This window comes from Magnolia sinica, chromosome 7, assembly GCF_029962835.1.
Source record: "Magnolia sinica isolate HGM2019 chromosome 7, MsV1, whole genome shotgun sequence".
Taxonomy (NCBI): Eukaryota; Viridiplantae; Streptophyta; class Magnoliopsida; order Magnoliales; family Magnoliaceae; genus Magnolia; species Magnolia sinica.
In genome coordinates, this window is record NC_080579.1 from 4,192,805 (window position 1) to 4,219,562 (window position 26,758).

At 39.7% G+C, this 26,758-nt stretch overlaps 1 protein-coding gene across 6 annotated transcripts in view; it reads left to right on the forward strand.

The window, feature by feature from the left end:
* LOC131250885 (uncharacterized) overlaps nucleotides 1-26,535 on the forward strand; it is a 36,133-nt gene extending 9,598 nt beyond the window's left edge. For 5 of the 6 annotated variants that reach the window (XM_058251264.1, XM_058251266.1, XM_058251268.1 and 2 more), the window contains 14 exons: nucleotides 738-798; nucleotides 4,615-4,940; nucleotides 6,190-6,321; nucleotides 14,000-14,116; nucleotides 14,680-14,766; nucleotides 14,878-15,006; nucleotides 15,090-15,210; nucleotides 15,320-15,445; nucleotides 20,746-20,880; nucleotides 22,505-22,656; nucleotides 23,191-23,331; nucleotides 23,810-24,133; nucleotides 25,409-25,552; nucleotides 26,149-26,535. In XM_058251264.1, the coding sequence (XP_058107247.1) occupies nucleotides 738-798; nucleotides 4,615-4,940; nucleotides 6,190-6,321; nucleotides 14,000-14,116; nucleotides 14,680-14,766; nucleotides 14,878-15,006; nucleotides 15,090-15,210; nucleotides 15,320-15,445; nucleotides 20,746-20,880; nucleotides 22,505-22,656; nucleotides 23,191-23,331; nucleotides 23,810-24,133; nucleotides 25,409-25,543 (1,986 nt within the window). In that variant the 3' untranslated portion in view covers nucleotides 25,544-25,552; nucleotides 26,149-26,535. The remainder of the gene's footprint in view (nucleotides 1-737; nucleotides 799-4,614; nucleotides 4,941-6,189; nucleotides 6,322-13,999; nucleotides 14,117-14,679; nucleotides 14,767-14,877; nucleotides 15,007-15,089; nucleotides 15,211-15,319; nucleotides 15,446-20,745; nucleotides 20,881-22,504; nucleotides 22,657-23,190; nucleotides 23,332-23,809; nucleotides 24,134-25,408; nucleotides 25,553-26,148) is intronic. The other variant, XM_058251265.1, reaches the window with a different exon arrangement.
* Nucleotides 26,536-26,758: the final 223 nt, after the last annotated feature.

Genomic DNA, 26,758 nt, shown 5'->3' on the forward strand with positions numbered 1-26,758 from the left:
CAGTTGGCAGCTGATATGGTCTGTTAATCAGGTAGCCTTACTGTCTGTTGTGGTTGGAAAATCAGGCCAGTGCGGTCATCAGGCTGGCCAACATTATGACCAGATTGCCTGTTTTGTTGGGCCATGGAACAAACACAATGGGACACCTGATCTCATGCACAGCACGTTTAGGGGGAGTATGGTTTGAGGTCCTACTCTCAAGTTGCCATCGCATTTTGGTTTTATCATACATTCATTTTTCTCATTTGGTTCTCTGCAGATAAGTAATATAGGCTTGTGAACAATTCCATGGTTGCACAACTGTTCTTGTTTCTTGGGGGCATGCTTACAATTTATTTGGTAACCATTAGAGCCTGTTTGGGATTTAAAATCAGTGCTTTTAAGTGCACATAATTCGCAAACAGCACTTTTGAAGAATTAGATACATTTGGTTAGGGCTTGCAGCAATTGATCCTAGCAAGTGCAGAATTGATTCTCAATAAATAAGGTACTCTGGGAGGAGGCTAGGGATCTTGCAGAATTTTTTGAGATTAGTTTGTAGTAAAACAATCTACTCATGAGAATCTGCCCGTTATGTCTTTACTGCCACAAATAGTATAATCTCCTTTTTCGTGCTCATCTTATTTATGCCTGTTTGGCATTTCTATGCTTTATATTGTTCATAGAACCTTTATAAAATTTATGTTATTTTATTTGTATTCTGATTTGATTCTCTGTTTCATTCTTTAACTTTATAGGTTCCTGATGTCCGGGGAACATTGCATGCTTTTGAGCCTGAGCTACCCCAAGAGCATATTGGTAGGTGAACTAATCTCGTGCAATGTCCAAAATGCATCATCCAGCTTCCTTGTTTCTTTTTTCATCCCAGCACTTTTAGTATATAGGATTTCTTAAACACATGTTCTTCTAAAAAAATATTAACACATGCAGGTTGGAGTATAGTTTTGTGGTTTACCTCACAAGTGTGAATACTTGCAGAAAATAATAGTTACATATATGGCATGGAGTTGTAGCACACATGATGAAAATAACAAAAAATGTTTATTGGGTGAACTGGTTCTTATTTAATTGCAAAATATCCATTGATATTGTGTTATGTCGATACTTAAACTGTCCTTACTCTCTATATCACTAATAGGGTTTTACTTGTCTTAAAGAAACTCAATGCACTTCCTTTGTCTATGTTGGTTAAGAGAAATGACACGTGATGGGTACTTAGGAGAGAAGGATAATGGATTCTACTCTTCCTATGTGGAATGTGTTTGCAAGACCTGATGAATTCATTAGGTTGACCCTACTGTATCTTATATCCAGCAAATGCAGGGTTCACAACTCAGAAAGGCAGTTCATTCACGCTTGGTTCATCTCTATATAGATTGTTGGGTACTTGGATGGAAATTATGAGCAGGGTCCAAGAATTTTCTGATGGGATGTACGTAGTAGGAGATGGAAACCATTTAAAGTTTCAGGTTGACCCATGTTATGAAGACAATCCACTTTCTCAAGTGTTTCTCATGCTTTATGGCACTTTGATCGACAAGGATAAGATTAGTAATTGTTGTGGTCATGTAAGAGATTTGGTGGTCTTTGAACCTCTTGGATGAGGTGACAACGGCTTTTATGATTTTGGTTAATCTAATGGAGTTGATCTCCCTTTCATCTCAAGATCCACATGGTTGGAAGCAGAAGTTTGATTCTTCAAGAATGTTCATCCTCAGTTCATTCTACCAATCCCTCTGATGTGGTGCTGTAGGGGGTCTTAATCCTCAAAGCCCATTCCTTTGGCCCTCTGGGAGTTGTCTTGTTTGTATAATGTGTCAACTATCGATCATTTGCACATTCAGGTGATGCTGATTGCAAATGTATACATTATGTGTCTTAAGCATGTGGAGTCAGTCAACCCTTTATTCACCCATATTTTTTAACGATAGCTCTCTATTCACCCATTGTGACGTCATGGCCAGAATCTGTAGAATGATTTTGACCATGTTTGATCTGCAGTGGTTAATGCTGAGCTCTTTTGAAGCTCCAGCGCAAACCTGTAATTGGGGGGTCGAGGGTAGAAGAAAGAGAGCTGTGTTGTTTCTCAATGTTCACAGTTACATGGTCTATGTGGAACGAACATAATAACCAGATGTTCAACACCAGGTCAGTTGAATTGCACTCAGTGATCCACATGTTGAAAGGTATAGTGGTATCTTGGGCTTTGGTGCTTACCTTTTTGGGAGTTGTAAAAGGGAAGATAGTTTGAGGTTTTTGTGAGGCCTTTCTTGATCCTTATAAGTGGAGTTTGATATATCAGCTCCTCTCTTTTCCTTCTTTTCTTTGTTTGTCTTTCTTTTATTAATATTTGTGGTGACATCAGGGCATGTTTGGATTTGCATAAAGGGTGGGAAAGGGAATTGTATTTCTCGAGAAACCTTATTTCCAGAAAAGCGTGGGAAAGGAAATACTATTTCTCATGTTTGTTTATCAACAACATTTTCTTTAGAAAATTGAGATTTATTTTCAAACCATGTTTGGCAAAATAATTTTTTTTCTGAGAAATTCTTTTGGTTGCAATTTCAAGTCTCAAAGTATTTAGTAAGCAATGTGAGCCTCACTCTAAGGGCACCTGATCAACGACTTAGATGAAATATCTGGTATTCACATACAGACCTCTGTTCATCCCGTTCACGTAGATTTTTGTGGATAGGCCCTCTTAAGTTGTACATCGGGCTGATTTTTTGTCTGCCTTACATTGAGGGACGATCCCGATGACATACATCAAGGTGGACCCCACGATAAGGGCTGCACTATCTTGGGTGAGGCCGAAGCATCAACTAATCTGCTCCCTATTTCAGTGGGATACATTGTTCCACGTTGGTGCTGGAAAAGATCTGTGGGCCCAGCTATGATGTATGTGTTTTATCCACAACGTCCAAGCATATTGCCAGCTCATTTTAGGGCATTAGCACAAAAATGAAGTATATCCAAATCTCAGGTGGACCATTCTATGGGAAACAATGGTGGTTGATCGCCCACCATAATGTTTAGTTGCCATCCAATTTGTTGATTGGGTGACATAGACCTTTACAAAGGGAAGACAAAAATATCAGCTTGATCCAAACTTTTGTGGCCCCAAAAAAGTTTTTAATGGTGGGCATTCAATCACCACTGTTTACTATGGTGTGATCCACCTGTGATTTGGATCTGCCTCATTTTTTAGCTCATGCCCTAAAATGAGCTGGAAAAATGGATGAATGGCATGGATAAAACACATACATCATGATGGCCCACATAGGGTTTCCAGCATTGACTTGCACCACATGGGTACAGAGCAGTCACAAATCCAATTCCCATAAAACAGGGAGCAGATTAGCTGCGGCAATGGCCTCATGGTGCGGCCTTTACCGTGGAGCCCACCTTGATGTTATTCTATATCCATGTCATCCATCTGTTTTTTCAGATCATTTTAGGGCATGATCCTGAACATGAAACAGATCCAAATATTAAATGGACCATATCATAGGAAACAGTAGTGACTGATCGTTAAATACTTCTTGTGGGCCATAAAAGTTTTGGATCATGGTAATATTTTTTTATTTTTAATCTTCATCCAAGATTGTGTGACCTTATCAGTAGTTTAGATGGAAAATAGACTTTACAGAAACATTACAGTGGGCCTTAGGAAGTTTTCAATGGTGGGGCGTTCAATCACGACTGTTTCTTATAGAATGGTCCACCTGAGATTTGGATCTGCTTCATTTTTGGGTTTGTGCACTAAAATGATATGGAAAAATGGATGGATGGTGTGGATATAGAATACATACATCAAGGTGGGCCGTCTTGGGTGAGGTGGGGCGCACCTAATCGTCTACCGAGAAAACGTAAGAAAGGAAATGTCCTTTCTCATGGGTCTGGGTAAGAAAATAAAAAGGCAATTTAGAAGGAAAATTGGATGTGTGGGAAATTGAATTTCCCTTCCTTTCCTATGATTTTGATGTTTACAAACAAGGGAAAGGTGGTTTCCTGAGAAACCTTATTTCCTTTCCCACCATTTCACCGAGTCCAAACAAGCCCTTGAAGAAAAACCATGTCAAATGATTATGGTAAAAATGGGATAACCTTGTTGAGAGGTGTATTTGTATCTGGGTTTTTATCATTGTTTGTAAACATCATGATTAGAAGTGGAGAGTTTTTATCATTGTTCCCATTTCTGTGTTCTTATCTATATCCATATCTGGGTCTGCTTAATCCTTAAAAGAAGAAGAAGAAGAAGAAACAGGCAGTTGAATAAAGATTGGCAGATGATCCTCATTCAACTTACATGTGGTTCATGTTGACCTGCTTTTCGGGGCACAGAACATACATGGTGTGGACCATCTGTTGAACGTCTCCTAATATTGCTCAAACACGTGCACACTGACACTTCTGCAGAGGGTAGGATTCAAAATCCTACTCTCCTGAGTAGCCATAGCAGGGATCATAGAGAAACTCATGCTTCATTTTTGAGGACGTGTTGCTACACAACAGCCTCTTTACTTCTGTGATCATTGGACATAATTTTTGGTTCGTTTTGAATTTTGATATACTAATGCTTGGTTGCTTTCTTCTGTTTCCTTGTATATGTAGGGGTTTCTTCTATCACTGAAAAATTAGAAGATCTTTTGCCAATTATAGTAAACTGTTTCCATGAATTCATTCCACTGGTTCGTAACATGCCCACTGTTGAAAGTCAATCATTTGATTGTATGCAATGCATACTTCAGAGCATCAACCTTGTAGTGAAGTTTTTCACTTATGCGACAAATAATCTTCGTGCAAGTTTTGGAATTTCTATTCCATCTCTATGTAGAGGACCTGTTATGACAACGTGGGGTGAGAGCTCCATCCCTGTGAAACTGAAGAAATTGTTTGAAGTCTTTCCCCTTTACCCGGTGCATCACTCTGCAGAAAAGGTGGGTGCTTTTTTCTTCTTCATCATTTTAGTTTCCTTTTGCTTTAAGTTCTCTGCTATGCAAGATTTCAGAAATTCAGTTTCGGATGCAACTCTCTTTGTAACTGTTGCAACTCCTTCCAATTTGGTTAGAATATAAACATGTTTTGTGTGTCTTGACCAGTGTTTCAAATAGCGCCCGTAGCGTACGCTAAGTAGCGTAGCGTGGCTGTAGCGCTACGTAGTTTCCCAAATAGCGTAAATGCCCTGTAGTGTATGCTACAGGGGTCGTAGCGTACGCTACAACTATGTAGCGCGTAGCGTCCACAGCGCAAACTATAATGTATTTTTTTATTTTTTATTTTTATTTTTTTCACGTTTTCTTTGTTTCTAATGTTGAGGAATGTAACGCTTGTATTGTACTTGATACTTTTAACCTATTGGATTTTTATTTCTTTTCATAATTGTGACTTGTGGTTTCAATTAGACATTATTAATTAAAGTGGTTTGCTTAGAAAGTCGTTGACATGATAATTATTTAATTTGGCTTATATATGTGGATTGGCTTTTGATAAATGATAACTAATAACTTTTTTGAACATGCTTATAATTGATAAAATGAATCATCTTTTGGGCATTTTTATATTTTTTTCCTTTTTTTTTCCACTATTTATTATATTTGTCCTATTTTTAAATTAAAAAATACAAGTATCGTGTAGCTTACGCTTCACGCTACATATTTACGCTACACGACCGCTACGCATCACGCTACCGCTATTTAAAACACTGGTCTTGACCTAGAATGGTGGCCACCAAAGCTTCATTGTCTGGGTTTCATCCAGTTCTGATTCCATGCCAATGTTCTATTTTCATATCCATTTTGTTTTCTCAAGATTTAGTTGGTGAATGCCAGATTTTCATGAATATGCTGAGCTCCATTGTTGGTTAAAAGGTTATCCTTCTAGAAAAGGATCTTTGCTTAGCCGACATGTGTATTCAATACAGCTCATATACAGCTCATGTGCACGCCACAAATGTGCCAACATGCTAGGATTCTCATGAAAAACATGAAACTAAATTCTCTTTAATAGTGTCATTGTTCCTGTTCCTTTCTGTGTGACCATCATGATTATATGTAAATTCCTCCTATGCTCAGTATCTAGGTCCGTACCATCTATTAATGTTTTGTCTTTTCTCATCTAGTTTTTGTTTTACTTTCTGATTGAAGATGGCATAACTTGATTTACCCTAATTATTTAGCTTTGTTGCAGGAAGACCGCAGATATTTTGCATTGAATGTTGGAATCACTGAAATCTTCCTTCAACTCAATGAATGGATTGGATCTCCTACTGTTCTTTTTGAGAAATTTCTTGGATTTGTAGAACACGTTTTGTTGCTGCAGGTCTTTTCATATACCTTTGTGTTGTCTTGCTATTTATTATCAAAGCATGAGTACACTTATAAGCACCTATAAATTATAAGCACATAATTATTATATTTTCACCATCATATGTTTATGAATTATTGCTTGATGTTTGCTGCTAGCACTCACTTTTGGGAATTGTTCACCAAATGCTATCCTCCATGTTGCCCCTTTTGTTGGTTTTGATTAATACATAACCAAGTGCCCTTCACCAGTCAAAATGGAGGTGAGCATTGAGCCTTTCTAGCAAACCTCTTACTGCTTAGGCAATTCCCCCATTTTTTTTATTGTCAAGCAATGTTAAATTAGTGAAGTGAAGAATGCAGCAGTGTTTTAAATAGTGTGTAGGGTAAAATGTAGCAATCACCGCCCTATAGCATGTAGCGTAAGCTAAACAATACTTCTATCTTTTAATTAAAATAATAGGAATCATATGGTAAATAGTAAAAGGAATATAAAAAAGGCAAAAATAAAAAATAAAAAAGGCATACACACTTGACATGAAGAAGAAGAAGCAAAGAAGTTGGTGATGGGTCTTCTGTGATGATGGCTGTGATGGATCTTTCGTGGAAGAAGAAGACGGGGCGGTGGATGAATGTCTCTTTTGTATGGTTGAAAAAAATAAAAACATAATATATAATATATTATATATTATTATATTAGGTATGATATATGATATATTATTATATTATATATTTTATAGTAATAGTGAAATTTCTTATCTCTCAAAAAAAAAAAAATCTTGACCCGCTTGGTCAAATTGAAGCTCTAGTCATGTCCTAATTTGAACCTATGGCTGGGAGGCAACATGAGCAGACTATGCATGTTGCAAAGATGAGGATGTTGAAATGGATATGTGAGTAGACTAGCATGGATAGCATCAAGAATGAGGTAATCAAATCAGCCTAAGAGTCTACAAACCCGCCTTCTCTTTTAGACTTATGTAAAACATGCCCCTACAACCAGATTGACTACTTATTTTCATTTGCAAAGGGGAAATGGGATTTTTTTCAAGGTTACGAACCATTGGATCAAGAGAGATGGGATCTTGATGCAAGAAAGCGTAGAGATCAATGGCTGGAAATGGAGGGCCGCATTCGAGAAGACGACAATTATTTTGCAAGGTTCGAAAGACAGAGACATTGTGATCATTGAGAAATATGGAGATGGGCATATATGGAAGATGTCGTTAGAGAATTACCCCCACCTGCAAATGAAATGGTGTTCGAGCAAGGCCCTCTGCGCATAGGGGAGGTGGTAGCATACAGAGATAATTCTAAACTAGGTCCGTGGAAGATGGAGTATGTGGCAACCTCTTCCCCTACGGATGGACTGCCTAATTGCAACCTGGCTAGCAAACCTCCTCAAGTGGCAATCGTGGATCAAGAAAAAAGAAGAGTGAACGAAGTTGAGTGGAAGAAATAGTAACCCCTCTCGGAGTAGAAAAAAGGGATCCTCCATTCCTTGACCTCCCGACCCTCCATGTGGATAGGTTTCCCCTTGATTAGAATGAAATAAATTTCTCTAGGGGTTTTAGGAGGTTTGGTAAGGTCCTAGAAGTGTAAATTCCAAGACATAAAGGCTCTCCTTCCTTATGGGGTTTCACTTTTGTTAGGATGGGGAAAGTCTTTGATCTATTATGTGTCATTAATTGCCTCAACGGTAAGTTTTTGGGTAAGGCTATTTGTGTTAAAAAAGCGTAATATGGACTTGTGGAGATCAATAGGGAGGCCGTAATTTGTGTTAAATTCATTCAGTATTTCCTGGTCTTTCCCCGATTCGACGGATCGGTTGCTCAAAGCCTGGCATGGGTCCACTCTAGGCAAGGAAAAGAATACAGTTTGGAGAATAGCCCTCTTGGCTGTTTGGTGGTCAATATAGGAAGAAAGGAATGGGAGGTGTTTCAACGATGTCTCCAATTCGGTGTAGTCCGTGATCATTAGAGCTTAGCAATATATTGTAGAGTGAGCCTCTATTTTTGTAAACTTAAAGGGTTGTAATCTGTTTTGTATGGGAGGGTAATCGCCCCGCTATCTTAGCGGGTTGTACACCTCCCTGTTGTTTCCTCTGTTTTTTTTTTTTTTTTAATAAAGTAATCGTTATCTCTCTAAAATAAAAATAAAAATAGGGAGGCCACAAGAGGTCTTGTCTTCACCATGCCTTGACGAGGGAAGGAGTCGCCGCCACCTCCCTAGGGCCCCTGGAGGGTGGTTTAGGTGGCGCGAGAACCTTAGGGGCACCATTGTTGTCTTTCAGGGATGCCTTGATGGGGAGTAAGCATATTCTCTCCCACCTTGAGGTCTCGGATAGACTTGACCCTGACCTGACCATGCTAAAGCCTCTTTCCCATCCCTCAACCGCTCAACATCCTTTCATTCTGTCTAACCTGGGACTTCCAACCCTATTCTTCCTGTCTCACCTTCAGTGATTTCTATGGCAGCGGAAGGTCTCCAATGGAGTTTGGTGGCGACGATTAACCTAGGGTTTTCTTTGTCGGATCTAATCACCTGGTTTGGTTTTTATTGCCATTTATCGCCTGAGGATTTTATTCTCCATCACTTTGATCACTAGTCTATTTGGGTCTCCCTCAGGAAATTTGAAGATCTAGACAAGATCATTTTCACTAGCAAAGTCCACCAAGTGGACCTGGTGGACTTCATATTCAAGTGGTAGGAGTGGTCCTTGTTCGGGTTTTCTGATATTTTGTTTCATTTCCCTAAAATCCCTATGGAACTTTGGTCTTTCGATTTGTTATGAGTGTTGGACTTTGTTATCGGAGAGACCATGGTTATCGATGGGGTGTCAGAGAGATGGAAGGAGCTCCGGGTGGCTAAGCTCCTTAATCGGGTCGGCAACTCAAGTCCTCTACCATCGGAGGTAATGGTGATGGGTGGCAATGTGAAGTTCCACATCTCGGTTCTGAGAGAGGGCTCACCAGCTTTCGTAGCTAGGAGAGAGTCGATGGGTGCTGTTGTTCATGGAGGGTCTTCCTCGGTGCCTGTGGACGTTGCAATTCCTTATCTGGCCACCTTCATGCCCTGTCTAATTTCGCACCGTGAATTGTATGCATCTGAACCGTGTCCGGACCCATGTGCGGATCGTGGTGTACATGGCTATCGTGTGTCAGCCTCCATCCCTTAGACACATGCATCCATGTTGGGGGATGTGTGCCTCATGTCTTCCTGCCCACCCTTGCAATTGGATGCTAGACCCGATCCTCGCCCGTGCGTAGCGCAATCCTCAAACTCTCAGCGAGAGTTTTGGATGGTTGATATTCCTCCTCCGCCCCTCCAAACATCATCCGAGTCGTCCACATTCCCCTCAAAATTATCATGTGGCAGGAAATTACTGAATATACCGGCCGAGGATCAGGAATTGGTTCTGGATAGACATCAGGACAACAACTCCATCCTGCAGCAGGCCTCATTTAACCTCTCGGACGTGATCATCCAAACCCCGTTGTAGCGTTCCTTTAATGAAGGAGACACATGTCCTACATCTCTTCTTCCATCAAGCCTGAAAGCCAGTGGCACGGGGCTCAAGGGGATACGTGTCGACCATCCATGTATTCCGCCCTGCAACCCCCTTTAATGAAGGAGAAACGTGTCTTGGTTTCCTTTGTTCTTCGAGCCCGATAGCCTGCGATGCGGGGCTTGAGGAGACGCGTGTCTATCATCCACGAACCTTTGCCTCAAACATCCAAGAGGAGAAGACACATGCTCTAGGCATTTGAATTCTGTCAGTGAGACGTTGATGACGTGTGGCTCCATCTCTCTGCTCGGAGGTCTCAAGAATCTGTTCCCCGACGTCAGCTTGCCAGTAGACTAGGGGTATTTGTCATTGGATGCGGAATCCTCGGCCTATCTCTCAGATACAATTTCTTCCTCGCCTGATGATTACCCCGAGGATGACCTAGATGAGGCCACATCGGCGTTGTCCCCTCACTATCTTGAAGATCCAACCACTAAAACTAACCAAAGGTCTCTCCTTATATTCCGTATGTTTCCCCACTCCCTTCTTGTATATCTGGAAGATTAGATCCAGGAAAGATACCATACCCCTCTTTTCTCCACCCTCCTTCCGTATCCTTGAAGATTCTTCTGCTTCGAAACCCCTGTTTTCTAAAGCAATGGGTTCTCTGGCATTAGTTTCTTGCTCCCATCATAATTCCCCATCCGGTATTGGATTTTCTTTGGCGTTGGAGTCATTTCAAAAAGATCTAGTGCGGGAGGCATTGCTTGTCTCCCTAATCAGAGCATCTTTTGATTACACTAGCAGTTTTCTGCCACCAGGATCTCTTCCCTCTCCAAGTATAACTCCAACCTAGATTGAGCAACTTTTGGCCCTCATAAAAAAGAAATGCTAGGTTAAGGACGTGATTCGCCATGTTGGTAGACTGCTTGGAGTAGTTTTCGGAGAAAGAGACGAGGACTACATTGCCCTGTTCTACCTCATGGCAGAAAGGGGGATCGGTATTTCCTAGTTTACTTCGCCAATAGGACCAACTAGATTAATTAAAGGTAACAGGGAGCTTGTAAACTTGGCAGTTGATTTGCAATCTGGGGAAATCTCTATTCCTAGATCAACTAGGAAGGGTAGAAAGGGGAGGATGGTTTCCCTAATGAAGATCCTATCATGGAATGTTTGAGGTTTGGGTTGTCCTCTAAAGTGATCCATTGTTAAGGAAATGTTAAACAAATAGAAGGCTCGACTCATAGTTATCCAAGAATCGAAGCTGAGTTCGGTGAGCAGGAAGAAGGTTAGATCCATCTGAGTTGCATCGGGTCTAAATGGGAAGCTCTTGATGCCGTGGGTTATGTGGAAGGCATCCTTGTCCTCTGGGACCTGACTTTTTGGAAAAAGGACTATTGGACGGTGGGTTCTTTAACTTTGTTTTTACCGTTATCTCCTTGGAGTTCCACTGTGTTTTCTCTAGGGTGCGTGGGCCCACTCGTCCCTCTCATCGGGATGCTTTTTGGGCGAGTTGTCCTGGTGCATCGCTAGAGACTTCAACGTTACCAGGTTTGTTCATGAAAAGCATAATGGGGAAATCTTCGTGAGCATGAGAGGATTCCTTAAGTGGGTCCAAATGCATAACCGAGTAGACCATCCCATGGGGGATATCAAATTTTCTTGGTCCAATGGCCGTGTTCCCCAGCTATGTCCCTTCTCAACAGTTTTTTGGTTTCCACTAATTGGATCGAAAAGTTTCCGTTTTCCCAGGAAAGAGGGCTCCCCAAACCGACGTCTGACCATTGCCCCATATTTTGGAGGTAGATGAAATTAATTGGGGCCTTTAAGCTTTTTAGGTTCGAGCTCGCCTGGCTTCAGCTAGTAAACTTTCGATCCTTGGTTGGAGACTAGTGGTCTTCTTTCTTGGTGAAAGGGAACCTGGGTTTTATTCTTTTAAAAAAATTGCATATGCTCAAAGATAAGTTGAAGGTGTGGCACCGCTAAATCATCGGCCAAAGGGAAAAAAGAGATGAGCTCTTTGCTGTCCTAGATCCATGCCTTCGATATCAAGGAGGAAGCTGCTCCCCTCTCGAAGGAAGAACATGCCCTAAGAGCTAAGTATCTTTTTGACTATTCTAGTAGACTTGCCAAGGAAGAAAGCAAGTGGAGCCAGTGTTCGAGAGTTGTTTGGCTCAAAGTGGGAGATAGGAACACCAGATTTTTGCACCATGTAGCTAGTGCTTGAGCGAGGTGCAACTCTTTTTCTTCCATCGTTGTGGAAGGCGAGAGATTGTCTCAGAAAAACTCCATTGCTGATGTTGTTGTTTCTTATTACTTTTCCCTGCTTGCTGAAGATAAAATCGATAGGCCCTGTTTGGATGATCTTCCTTCCAACCAGATTTCTCCGGAAGATAAAGCCTTTCTGGAAAGCCCCTTCCTTCCGGAAGAGATTAAGGTGTGTGTTTGACCTTGGCAGCGACAAAGCCCTCGACCTCGACAGTTTTCCCTAGCTTTCTTCCAATTCTTTTGGTATCTCCTAAAGTGGGATGTTGGAGATTTCGTTAATGAGTTCTTCAGATCTGGCAGGATTCTGTGAAAAATGGGGGCTATTTTCATTGTTTTGATTCCTAAACGTGAAGGTGTTAAAAGCCTCAAGGACTTCCGTCCTATCAGCTTCATTGACAGTCCTTATAAGATTATCTCTAAACTGTTAAGTTCTCACATCAGAAATGTCCTGGCCAAGGTTATCTCTACTTTCCAAAGTGCCTTTGTGTTTGGGAGGCAAATCCTTGACTCTGCCCTTTTGGCTCATGAATGTTTGGACTTGTATCATAGGGCTTTGAGAAAAGGCATCCTTTGTAAACTCGATATCGAAAAAGCTTATGACCACATTAACTGGAAATTCCTGGATTATATGCTTTGTCGGTTGGGGTTTGGGAGCAAATGGTGAGGATGTATTTCCAAATGTAGAAATGCGGCCTTTGGCTTCCAAATGTGTGCTTGTTGTGCATGGCTGACGCTGAATCTGTTGATCTATCCTTATTCACTGTCCGTTCACCATGGCTATCTGGAATGGCATCCTTTAGCAGGCTGATGTAGTTTGGGTGGTTCCTTATCGCATTCACGACAATCTTCGATCTTGGGAAGTTGGAGGAGGGGGAAAGTTTGGTAAGAAGAGATGGAAGCTTGCCTTTCTCGCTAGTTGTTGGTCCCTCTGGCTTGAAAGGAATAGACGATGCTTTGTGGACAAGTCCTCGTCTTTGGGTGGGATCTATGTATAGTTTTGAGGTGTATAAAGGATTGGGCTCCTTGAGCCTTGGGTGGGGCTTCAGAGTTCAGGGAACTCTTTGTTGGTTGTTTTGTCTTTTTCATCTGTTCTGTTTTTAGCTTCTGTTCTGTCCTTTGCTTTCTCTGTTAATATAATTTCACCTTTTCAAAAAAAAAATAAAAAATAATAATAATAAATAAATCCGCCTAAGAGTAGTCCCAAAGGGGGGTAAACCGGAAGCAGTTTTGGCAAGGAGGGGAAACTTTGATCAATGTTGCAGGGCCTGAGAGAGGATGGGAGGATATCAAAGGGACTTTGGATCGAGGGGGTGAGAAGTGACATGAAGGCCTTTTCACTTGATAATGATTGGCCCTTAACTAGTAATGATTGACCAAGCTAGAAAGCAGCCTCAATAGCTTGGCAAGGCATTGATGATGATGACAATGACAACTACGATGATGGTGAAGAAATATTGAATTAATAGCCATGGACTGTTTGTTTTATTTATTTATTTATTTTTTTGAAAGGTAATCTTACCAAGGATTGAAACATGGATCTCACACACACACACACACACACACTACACTGTCTCTACCAGCTCGCCTAACGAGTGGGGAATTGCGGTAAGACAAAATTTAAGTGAAATATTGTTTGAAAAATGCGTCATGTATGTCTTTTCATCACATTTTATAAAATGCCTCATTTTAGTCCTTTCATCACATCTTATCTTTCATATTTATGTAATTGAAGGTAGTATTTTAGCTTTCATTCACATGCTAGCCCTACTGATTAGATGCTCTGTTGCTAAATATGCATTTAGCTTGATTTACCAAACACAATACATCATTTGGATTCTCACATGCTTGTAAAGGTATATTTCTTTCATGTGGTAGTCTTGTTTGGTGGAAAATAATTTGGTCTATACTTTTTTGGCAGAGTACGAGTGATCCACGGTCTAATAGAGTGCCCGAAAAGCATTCAGTTTCAATTCTTCCATTTGTTCCAAGACTTGTATCACAAGCACCAGGCCATTGGAAATATCGCCTTGTGGAGGTTGTTCTTTAACTCTATAAATCTTTGGTTTGTGAATTTTGGCATATTTTAAATCAGGGTATGAAACATTAATCAAATCACCTTATTTTTTTTTATTTTTTTTAGAGGCCAAAAAATTATAAATGCCATGGTGTTGTCAGGCTCTGTATGTTTATCGACAGTTATTATGCACCCAGCAAAATAAGTAAAATCTAAATTTCTGTGATTAATTGTGCCTCCAACTCAGCGTCTGGTTTGATATGTCAGTGGGGGCAACCTAATTTTGAAAGACCTAGCAGTTTTGGCAGCTCGGAAAATGAAACCAGAATCAGCAGCTATCAGTTTTCCGCTTCTCAAGTAGTATTTGTCTATTGTAAACAAGTGGCATATCAAATTGAGGAAAACCTTCTGCCTGCCTGTGACTGCGGAGGTTCATTCAAATGTATTATATACCCTTTCTGAAGTCCTTTAACTCTTGGAAATTTCAAAATTCTCATTCTCAGTAAAATTTAGAAATCATTCGCCAAGTGATTCTATTGCTGTTTTTGAAGATACTATTAACATAATTTAAAGTGGGATTTCAGGCCTTCACTAAAGCTTTCATTGGATGCAAACCTGAGTCTACATTGAATTTGGCATGCCTATCTGCAATAGAAGAAATGCTGCTTCCTGTAAACTCCTGTTTCTTTAAAACTTTCAGAAATGATACTTCTTCTAAGCTCCTCAAGTGGATTTTCAGTGACGTATATGTTTTCTTTTGTTTCTCATCTTCTCATTGCTAGACACAAAGGCAACATACACTGTTATTAGATGCGAGTAGCCCAGACATCATAGGATACCAGGTTATATGGATACGGCAGCTGCCTGAATTGTTGTTGAGATTAGGGGATAGACAGGCTTCTGCTTCAAAGGTATGCATTTGTATCATGCTACAATTTGACTCCTTAAACCCCAAATTTTCAGTGTAGTAGTAAAATGCTTGTCCATATTACAGGTGGTTTTGCATCTCCAACTTCGCTTGGGTCAGTGTGCTCCAATGAACTCCTCTGTTGCTGAGGAGTATGATAACATGCAATGCCTGTTGAAAGAGTTCTACAGTTTACGTCTGGACGATGGTAAAGATCAAGGCACTTGAGTATTCTTGTTCTGTTATTCTAAAGCATCTGTAGTTGCAGTGCAATTCTTTCAGGCTTCGTTTCTTTGTAATCACATTTGTTGTGGCAGGAACAATACACTATGGCCCTTTTCTAAAACTCCCCAAAGATTGTCAGGAACTTGCCATCTGCTGTCTATATTACTTCTCATGGTTTGATCCATGTTTACTTGAGTCATTAGCTTATTGCTGCCTATGTGAGTATTCAAGCCCATGAATCCATTCCTCACAATGCTTTAGAATTATCCAGGGAAACTTGTTAGATATAAACGAACAAATTCAAGGCAAAATGCATGTGTTCACATCTTTTATGTAGCATGAACCTGAATGAAATAATGCTCTTTGGTATCAGGAATCTATGGTTCACATGCTGCATGTGGGTTTTTTTTTTGGTAATTATTATTGAGTGATGCAGCAAGGAAGCTCTAATCAGATAAATTTGAGAGAAAATCAACCCAAGCATATATATACCAGACTCTAGGGTTGAATTCCTCCAATATGCAGCAAATATTCATCAATTTGATTAAGAGGGCTTAAAAGAGAAGAAGAATCACTCTTAGAACTAGAATATAAAAGAAGCTCAAAGAAATTTCTATTCAGTCAAAAGTTCATGTCTGGTTCAAACAATTGGCTATGTATTTACAGGCCCTTTACATAAGAGTTCCTTATTTAATCATGACGCTTACTTGTTAACCAAATGGAAACTATTAATTAAATATAGAAAGAAACTACTAAATAACAAATGACTTAACCTGTCTGGACTGTTTTGAATAAGGACGTCCTCTTGTAGTTGGTAAATAGGACCAGCTGATTGGACTTGTGGGCCCCGGTGATTTAAATATTGGTATGATGCTCATATCAAAACCTTGGGCCTACAATTTGGATGTATAAATGCTCATACTCGAGGCGTTTGCCCACTTTTTAAGTTAAAATTATGGTAAGTGAACCAAAATGTCTAACCTTAAGGCAATTTTACAAATTTTCAAGTTAAAAATCTTGGTAAGGGCACATAAATGCCAATTGTTGCTTGTTGCCCACTTTACAAGTTACAAAATTGGATAAAATGTCAATCCTTGTGGCATTTTGCCTAATTTTCAAGTTCAAAAATCTGAGAATGGGTAGCAAAATGCCAATCCTTGAAGAATTTTGCTCACTTTCTTAGATAAAAATTACAGTAAGGGAAATAAAATGCCAATCCTTGAGGCATATCACCCACTATTATAGTTAAAAATCTGGGTAAGGGCGAATAAATTTATATTCTTGAGACATTTTGCCCACTTTTTAAATTCAATATGTTGTTAAAGGCATCAAAATGCCAATTCATGAGGCATCTTGCTCACTTCTTGGGTTAAAAAAAAAAAACTGTTTAAGGCTACGTAAATGCCTATCCTAGAGGCATTAATGCCAAAATGCCAACTCTTGTGGCATTTTGCTCACTTTCAAGTTTAAATTATAGGTAAAAGCATCTAAACATGCCTATCCTTGGCATTTTGCTCAGTTTTCAAATTGAAAATCTAGTTAAGAGGACTAAAATGCTAATCCATTGGGCATTTTTCCAACTTTTCAAGTTAAGGATCTATGTAAGGGCACTTGAATGCTATCCTTGAGTCATTTTGCCAACTTTCCAAGATAAAAATGATGGTAAGGGTACCTAAATGCCTATTCATGGTGCATTATTTCTTATTTCTAACTTGGAAAGTGGGAAAAATGCCTTGAGGATAGGAATTTTCTTACCCTTATCTATATTTTTTTTAAACTTGAAAGTGATAAAATGCCTAAAGGATGTGCATTTTTGTGCCTTTAGCCCGAATCTTAACTTCCAAAATCAACAAAATGCCTCAAGGAAAACATTTAGGGGCCTTTAGCTAGATTTTTAATTTAAAAGGTGGGCAAAATGGCTCAAGGATAGGCATATAGATGCCCTTACCTTGATTTCTAACTTGGAGAGTAGGAAAAATGCCTAAATGATAGGCATTTAAGTGCCCTTACTTTGATATTTATCGTGGAAAGTGCGAAAAGACATCAAAGATAGGTATTTAGGTCCCGTACCAAGATTTTAACTTGAAAAGAGTAAAGAGCCTCAGGGATTACCACTGCCCTTCTTAGATACTTAACATGAGAAGTGGGCAAAATGCCCAAAGGATTGGCATTTTGGTCATGGTTTTGAATGTTGGTATCGGTCGGCTTATCGGCCTAGCGGAAAAATGATACGATACGGCGTCGCGTATTGATATCAGGGCTGTATCGGTCATAAATTTTTTAAAGTAAAATAATATGAAAAAATATTAGAAAATTAAGGGGAAAATGATATATCCAATAATCTATCTCTTTTGTATTTTGACCATGTATTGAATGGTGTATCGGACTATTCTTTGATGAGAATGTCATCAATCAATTTGACTTGTTGAAGGTCAACCAAATGGGCCCTAATTAAACACAATCAAGCATGATTTGGTGAATAATGGCCCATTACATTGAAATACAACAAAAAGAAGATGAAAATATAAAAAAGAAAGTGAAGGTTCACACTTCTTTTCGATTTTTCCCATAATGGTCCACTTCGCTTTGATTTGTCGAATTCCATTTATATCATTTGTTTTGATCCCAGAATAGGTATAGATCTAGCCTAAAATAAGTTTTCAAGTTTCTTCTATGGTGTAATTGAAAAAAAAAGAGAAGACGTGTGAAATTTTGAAAAAAAAAAACAAATCAAAATTGGGCTTTTATAGGTGTATTGGCCGGGTTAGACACTGTGTGTCTCATCTCTGTGATCATGGGTTCGAGAACCCATGTGTGCGTGGGGTGTAAGAGTGTGTGTGTTTCTCGCCTTTTAAAAAAAGGGCGTCAATTTTTTCGTATCGGACCAATACAACCCTGTATCGCGTATACGGCCACATCGGCTGATACAATACTGATATTCATATCATGGTTTTAGTGCATTTACTTGAAATTTTATCTTGGAAAGTGGGCAAAATGCCTCAAAAATTGAAATGTAGGTACCTATATCGGATCTTTAACTTGAAAAGTGGGCAAATTTATGTAAAGAATGGGAATTTAGGTACCCTAACCTTGATTGTTAACTTGAAAAGTCAACAAAATGCCTAAAGGATAGGCATTTGGGTGCTATTACCTAGATTTTTAACTTCAACCAATAAAAAATGCTTCAAGGATAGGCATTTAGGTGCCGTTCCCTAGATTTTTAAGTTAGAATGTTGGAAAAATGCCTCAATGATAGGCGTTTAGGTATCCTTACGTAGATAATTAACCAGAAAAGTGAGCACAATGTGACAATGTTTCAAGTATTGTTATTTTGATTACTTTACCCAGTTTTTTAACTTTAAAAATGGGCACCTACCTCAAAGATAGGAATTTAGTTGCTCTCACCAATATTTTTAACTTGGCAAGTGGGCAAAATGCCTTACATTTTGGCATTTAGGTGCCTTTACTAGAATTTTTATGTTGGAAAGGGAGCAAAATGTGTCAGAAAGAATTATATCAAAGTATTTCACAAGTACCCATTGAAGCATTTCCATAGACACCCTGATCCATAGCTCAAGTGGTAGACTGAGTGAAAGATACCTCGTTTCAACACTGAGGTCTTGGTATCGATCCCTAGTGGGGGTGGCTAACGAAGTGTGAATTGACAGTGGGGTGTACTAACAAGCTAACAAAAAAAAAAAGTATTTCCATAGAGAGTGATTGATGATAGAATGACCATGAGGCTTTTTCCAGCTATGGAGATTGCTTCTTCCTAAGCTCAAATTTTGAACATGAGTAGGCCCAAAATCTTTCACTTGAGGAGGAAAAATAGTTGAAGTTGGGCTTATTTAGTTTGACCTTACAATTAGGCTATTTTGGAAGGGAGCTCACTCCGGTGGTACCATTATCATTGTAAGCTTGTGGTAGTATTGGGTGGAAGTGAGGCCCACGTAGTTTATGTATCACATCCAACAAGTACATCAGATGCGCCCCCTCAAGTTACCCCCAGATCCTGAAAATCAACACAATCCTAAACTATGCTGGGCCACATCATAGGGAACAAGGTGGGATGGATTGCCCACCCTTGATTTTTATGGGGCCCACCGAAGTTGCAGAGAAGCCTGATTTTTCGGACGTGGATTTCTTGCGAAAGCCTTTCACATGAAGTTCTTGCACAAGGATTCTGAGTGGGGCCCACTGCAACGTTTTGTGAGAAATCCAACCCGTCCATCCGTTTTTAGATCTCATTTTAGGACATGCGACCAAAAATAAGGTGGATCCAAAACTCAAATGGGCCACACGAGAGGAAACAGTGGGGAAAGGAATTCCTACCGTTGAAACCTTCCTAGGCTTCGGCTTGATGTTTATATGCCATCCAAACCATTTATAAGGTAATTTTTACTGAGATGAAGTGAAAACACCAAAAACTTAGACCGATACAAAATTTTTGTGGCCATGTAAATATTTCAATGGTGGTCACTAAATCCCCACTGTTTCCTCTCATGTGGCCCATTTAAGTTCTGGATCCACCTTATTTTTGGTCGCATGTCCTAAAATGAGATAAAAAACAGATGGATGGGTTGGATTTCTCACAAACGTCGCAGTGGGCCCCACCTAGAATCCTTGTGCAAGAACTTCCTGTGAAAGGCTTTCGCAGGAAATCCGGGTCCTGATTTTTCATCCTGATCCTTGACCCAGGGCAGACGAAGGGTCTGGACGGCTTGGACTCCATATGCACAACTCCTTGGGCCCTCCGCCTAAATCAACGGTGGCTGTCCCTCCCAACTCATCCCTTGTGGTGTGGCACACCTAAGTTTCAGTTTGGGTTATTTTTTGGTCCCTGGGGTTAATGTGAGGAGACACATCTGATGGATGGGTTGGATGTTGCGAATATATCGTGTGGGGGCCACTTCTGCCCAGTACCACTGGAGTGCTCCCATTTTTGGAAATGACTGAGATTTCTGCAAGCAAACATTAGGAGGAAAGCTCCCCCGCACCCCCCCTGCACATCCATCCAACTATTAGTAGGTCATTCTTTCCTAATCTAAACTAGCAGCAGGAAAACTTAGGCTAACAATTAAGTATCTGAAAACCTTTATCCTATCTCCAATATATGTCAGTTGATATATCATAGAGCCATATTACAAGCAGCGGGGCGATTGCAAATTCTTTGTTAGTGTACCTAGCATTCAGCCCATTAATACTGCTTATGAAACTTCAGTAGCACCATATTTCTTTTGATGTGGTTTATTTTTTGATCAACAAAATGTAATTAGCCTGATTACATGCATCAACTAGATCTTTTTTTCTTTTCTTTTTCATTTGTAACAATTCTGACATGCCATGCTTTAAAGTTAAATAAATAAATAAAAATGGTATACATGCTTTTAACTTCTGTTGTTTATGCTCTCTCTCTCTCTCTCTCTCTCTCTCTCTCTCTCTCTCATATTTTTTTACGTGCTTACATTGTTTGTTAATCAAAATTTGAGGATTCTCATTAATTAGCCACTCGACTTAGGTGATAATTTGGATCCATATGTAATATTCCGGATCATAGAGATTCTAGATTCAGCCTATAAAGCTGGACACATCCAGATGACAGAGCACATCAGTTTCTTGGTCACTTTATTAGCACGCTTCAAAGTTTTTCCTGGTAAGTTTTAGACCGCCCTACTTTTCTTCTTATTCCCTTGTAAATTACCTTTGCTTGTAGTTCTATCCATTCAACATTGCTTTCCTACTGATAATTACGAAAAGATTTTATGCCTATTCAATTTATCCTTAATTAAATTGTAATAAATGAAAGGTATTTTCACCGTAATCTCCTTGTGAAACGTTGAAACTCCCCAAAGCTCCTTAATCTCCTCGGGTGGTTGGTAGAAAGAAAGTCCTTACCATTGATAACATTCGGAAAAGGGCTTTGGTGATCCCTAATATGTGCATCTAGTGCATGCGTGATGAGGAAATGGTGGACCATCCCTTTGTGCATTGCCCTTGTGTCGGGTTGATTTGGGTGGATTTGTTGGGTCAGTTCCATGTTTCGTGACCTTTTCTGGAATCAGTGGATTCTCTCTTGGTTCCGTGGCACAGGGTGGGGCTTGGGAAAGAGAGGAAAATATTGTGGAGGATGGCATTACTAGCATTTTTGTGGGCTGTTTGAGAGGAAAGAAATGCTAGATGCTTTGTAAATGAGAGGAAATCGGCGGAGACCACTTCTCTTAGGGCTAGGATGTTGGTTATTGAATGGGCTTCTTGTGTATCTAAATTAAGGGGTTGTAATCTTGAGTTTCTCATATAACCTTTGGGCCGCCTTCTCGGCGCCTCCTTTTGTTTTTTGTGTTCTTTGTTTTCTTTTAATAAAATTTCAGTTTTCTTTCAAAAAAAAAATAAAAAAATCAAACTAACTCCCTATTTCAAACAAACAATTACCTCCACCTTCCTTAGCTTCATCCGCGCTCTTATTTTATCACAAGGATGCAAAGCAAATGGTTGTAGATTTGCTGCGCACGTGCCCATGAGAGGTGCAAGATCTGGTCTGTTCATCAGGTGGAACATTCTCCAATCCAAAATCAGGATGGTCCAGAAATCAGGTGGATTATGTGTACTAAAAAAATGGAGTTAGAAGAAAAGGTCAATTGTCTATGTATTTCCATGGTCCACTTCGGGAATGTTCCAGCTTCATTTTTGGGCTAGGGCATGTTCATAGTGGGCACTCTAATTGATACTCCTGAGGATTCCTGGCCCAATCATGTTCATGGTCAGTCCCATCAATTGCATCATCTGAATATGTGTGATCTGCTCCATCATCAGGTGGTATGTTCATGCCCTACCAAAATCAAGCTTCCCCACTCAGTTTTTGTGGGCCCTACCTCATTAATAGCTCAGGTCTTGCACACAGTGTATTACATATCACACCATTTACACAGCCACTACTAGATATGCAATGGAAATTCCCCCCACTGTATGCTTCTCTCTAGTGGAGTGACATCCACTACTAGGTATGCTCCTATTTGCAAGCTTAAGTTGCTTTATTAGTGTAAAACAAACATGATCCTTTTTTTTTTCGTCTTTCAAAAATTTTATTTTATTTTATTTTTTTTTAAAAAGATCTTTTTGAAAATAGAAAACGTAGAAAGAGTAAGTGTTTCAGCTGCAAGTCGTTATAGGTAATATCACTATGTTGAAATAGCTTTTTCATTTGCTTCTTCATATCCATCAGAGAAGTGCATAGGAGTTTCTTTAATGCCAATCCAAGTTATTTTTGTTTATCTTTTCAGACAAGGTTTGTTTTGGCCGAGAGAGTGAGGAAAAGATCTCAAATCGCGGAACTTTTGAGGCCATCAGCAATGCAGTTTGCTCTTGCCTTTCTCAGATGGGTGATAATGCTCTTGTTCTTAAGATATTGCAGAAAGTCATAGTCAATGTGTTGGTGGGTTTACCAGCTATCTATCCCTTTTGTTATCCATTTATCACTATTTCAATTTTCATTTATGCGGAAATAGAGGGATGTTCGAGAAGCTCGCCCATTGTTGCTCACCTCTTTTGCCTTGTCACGTGGTGATCAGAACTGTTTATTTACAATCTCCCATCATGAATATGCCACATGGCAAAAATCCCACGATCAGAGATCTTTGCCATCCATAAAAGGTTTTGAAATGTGTATAGTTGTTTCAAACAATTCTTTGTTTGGTTAGTGAAGATCTTTGACCACATGGATCTTCTAGAATGGGACATACTGACAAACAGTGTTTGTATCACCACATGGCGAGGCGCAAGAAGCAAGCAACATAGGCAATCCTCTTTGGCACCCCTTGTCAGTGTCAAATAAGCACCAAATCTTTTTAAACTTGTTATCTTCACCTTCTCCGCCTTCTCCAAAGTGTCATGGATATCAATTTGTCAACTACAGATTCTAGTGCAAAGTTGAAATATGTCCCTTACAATAGTCTTGTCTTAATTTCAGTCCCTCAAGCCGTCTTTAGACAATATGCGTGGTATTTTGAGAATGATTGTTATGCTGGACTGCAGACCCACAAAACTTACAGAGGAGAGTATTAGAACTTTAAGCTACTCCCTTTCTGACTACTTTATTAGCGCTGCGTCGGTGAGTATTCATTCCATTCAATATCTGTAGCTACTGTTTCTTGACAAGTTTCTGCATACAGCTGCTCTGTTTTGGATGGGCGATGAAATTTCAACGTTTCATTTTGTCCTGATTTATTGTGAGGTGTTCTGGGAAGTTTTTTCTTCGTCGTATGCTCTTGCATTAGTAACATTTCTTTTGATGGCATACTTGTGCTTAATTAAACTGCTCAATCCTTTTCGCCTTATTCCTTGACCATTACGGGATATTTCTGATTTCATCATCGATTTGCTGGGCTATTGAAACAGCGCTTACATGATTTTCCACTCCCTTTCCTTGAGAATTGACTATTATCTTTGTTCTTTGAATTTTATTTACCACAAATTGGCCATTGCTGGAATCTATTTGGGATTATGCTGTTTTCTTTAGTTATGTTTCAGCAAAAATAATTTACATTTTGCTAAATTTTTATACGGTGCTCTCTCTTGATTTTGATCAGTACATAACAGAGAATGATGATGAGACTGCAGAGTCCGACCAGAAACGCATCTTCCAATATTACATCCGACCTGCCATCTTCCTGCTGTGTAGAAGCAAGAAACTCTTGGATCTTGTGCTGAATTTGCTGGGGTCCTCAATAATGGAACTTCATTCAACATTTCCTTCTGGCCAGAACAAGCAATATTCTTTTGAACCATCGAGTAGGGTCCATGCTGTCACATGCATCCTACTATTCATGCATAAGGATGTGAAAATTCAACAGTGTATTTCTTCATGTAAAGAAGCTGTAAAGCGTATTTTGCAGAATATACTCAAATTACAGGTAATGCCACTGCACACCAAGCACGATGTGTTGTAGCTACATTCTAATCTTGCCTTTCTTATCATGCTTGTAAGTTCCATTCAGGTGGTGTCATGTGGTGTCATCTTGCCTTTCTTATCACGCTTCTAACTTTCCATTCCTTTATCATGAAAAGTGTCGACTTACACATGTATGGATTTGCAGAGAGTTGAATTTGATTGTGGATAGTCTAGTGAGAGTCCCTCTTTAGTTATCAAGGGATTGCCTTCTCCCTTTTGATGTGTTTTGCTTTATCCTTCATCATTCAAAGGAAAAATAAATAAATTTGCATGTATGGATGTATTTCAATATAAGTAACATGAGCGTAACATATTTCAACGGTCAACAAGTTGTCGAGGACTTGCATCTTTAAACAAAAAAAAAATCCTTCATTTTGACAACCAGAGTACCTTTTGCTGCACAGAGCTAGGTTATCTGTTTGTGATGGGCATTAAAGACTGCATCATTTGTATATTTTAATTTATACACATGTTCATCTGTAGGAAGGGCACTGGAAGTTAGCTTTAATGGCTCTATCTTTCAGACAAATGGTGATCCAACGTGCAGGCGGGAAAGGTGCAATACTTGCTTTGATTGGCTCACAGAAACAGTGCTCTCTGTCCTTGGTCCACCCCCCATGTGAACCAATCAAACTCATGCATGCCTTCTTCCCACATGCACATGGAAGATTTCTCATATCTTTTATTTTATTTGTTTGTTCATTGGGGATGTGGGCTGTGACCCAAAATGTGGGGCAGGATGTTATTTTGGCAGTCTTAGGGATGTAATCCTTTTGGTTTTCCCTTTTATTCTTTTCTCATGGCGTTTGCTTTCAGGCCTTCAATAAAATTTTCCATTATCCTTAAAAATAAATAAATCAGGAAGGGACTAGTTGCACCCACTCTATTTAATGAATACACCTTTTTTTCTTTTTTCTTTTGCTTTCAGTAATGCAACCGTGCAAAAAAAGAAATGATGCGTTTGTAAAATAGGGTGGGAGTGAATAGTGGCTAGTGGCTTCTTTCAAGATAACCTTTTTGTAAAATTCACATCCTGTGATTAGGGGGCATTGTTGGGGCTCATTCTTTTGTAATTGCACATTTAAAAGCACTGTGCCTGGTGTCAGGTTATGTCGTTTGATACTCTAATATCCGAAACGTACTCATATGATGTGGTTCTGCGGTTTGTATCTTGCACTTAATGTTTGAGTTTTATATTCTGAGTCATTGACAAACCTTTCCTACATGATTAATGCAGGCTTTAAATGAAAGCAATATGACTCTTCGAGAAAGACACAAAATACAGCTTGCATTTGACCGGCTGAGGGCTGAAACGGATAGATTACACTCGTGGGATGCTGATGATCTTAAGAAAGTTTCAGAAGTGGAATGACTTATCAGTGTGAGCCTTCGAGTTGCTATCATTCTTTTCCAATTTCTTGCAGTTACTGCATTTCTATGTGCATTGTTGGAACGCCTTGGTTTCAAGAGCCTGGGTAAAGAGAGGAGTGTTGATGTCTGGTGGGCCGCCAATCATAGAACTTTTTTCCATCTCCAAGTTTAGCTCAAATCTAGCTCACTCCTGTTTAGGTGTGAAGCAGTTCAAACCAAAATAAGCATTAGATCTCCCTGAAAAGGAGGTAAAGTACGGCTACCTTGTTAGGATCATGGCCACAAAATCTCGCGTTATTGAGGTTTATTAAGAAATCTCATGGACCATGCTTCCCTTATGGAGATGGAGTCAACTAAGCTTAGGGACATGCGTGTATGCTAAATATAAGTCGCTGGTTGTCTTCTTCATGAGTTCTGCCTACCTGATGATTTGACTGGCCGGACTTAACGCACCAGATAATGTTCATGATCTGGCACACCTAACCATTGGTCCAGATCTCACGCACATGTACCATGACTCACCACTTCAATCTTTCCCCATGTGAATCATTGTAGCATTCGGAAATATCTGCTATTGTAATAATAAAGCCAATATTGTTAATTCAGATCATTGTTATGATGGAAGGATGCAACCCCCTGGCCAAGAGAGAGAATTAGAATGACAGCGGCTTTTACTTCAGAAAGGGGGAGCTGGCAGAGGTGCAATGGGGTGGGCTGCCAACATCATTAAACCCTGCCACAGAGTCTCTAAGGAAAGCTGAGCGGTAGCTGGATGTAAATTTTCAAGTAATGAGCGATCAGAGGAACATAAGGTACATGTTTTTCCCATTTTACTTTGGTTTTTGAAGGGCTGTGTATTGCTTTGCTGAAAGGGGGGATGCTTGGTCCTTTGAAAATTTTGTAAAACAGATAGGAGTAGATGGCCCATCAAGCCAAATAGTCAGATGGGCGAGGCCTTTGGTTTTATAGTCGTAAGTTATATTTCGTTAGCAATTGCAAAAGGTGGACGTGAATTGCCTGTGCCCCCAGCCAACGGGAAGTTCTTGTTAATGGAAGCTATGTGGGGCCCACCATGATGCCGTGAGGAATCAACTTTGTCCATCAATTTTTCTGGCTCATATTAGGATCCAAGCCCAAAAATGAAGCAGATCCAAAAGTCAATTGGGCCATATGACTGGAAACAGTGGGGATGGAAATGCCCACCTTTCAAACCTTT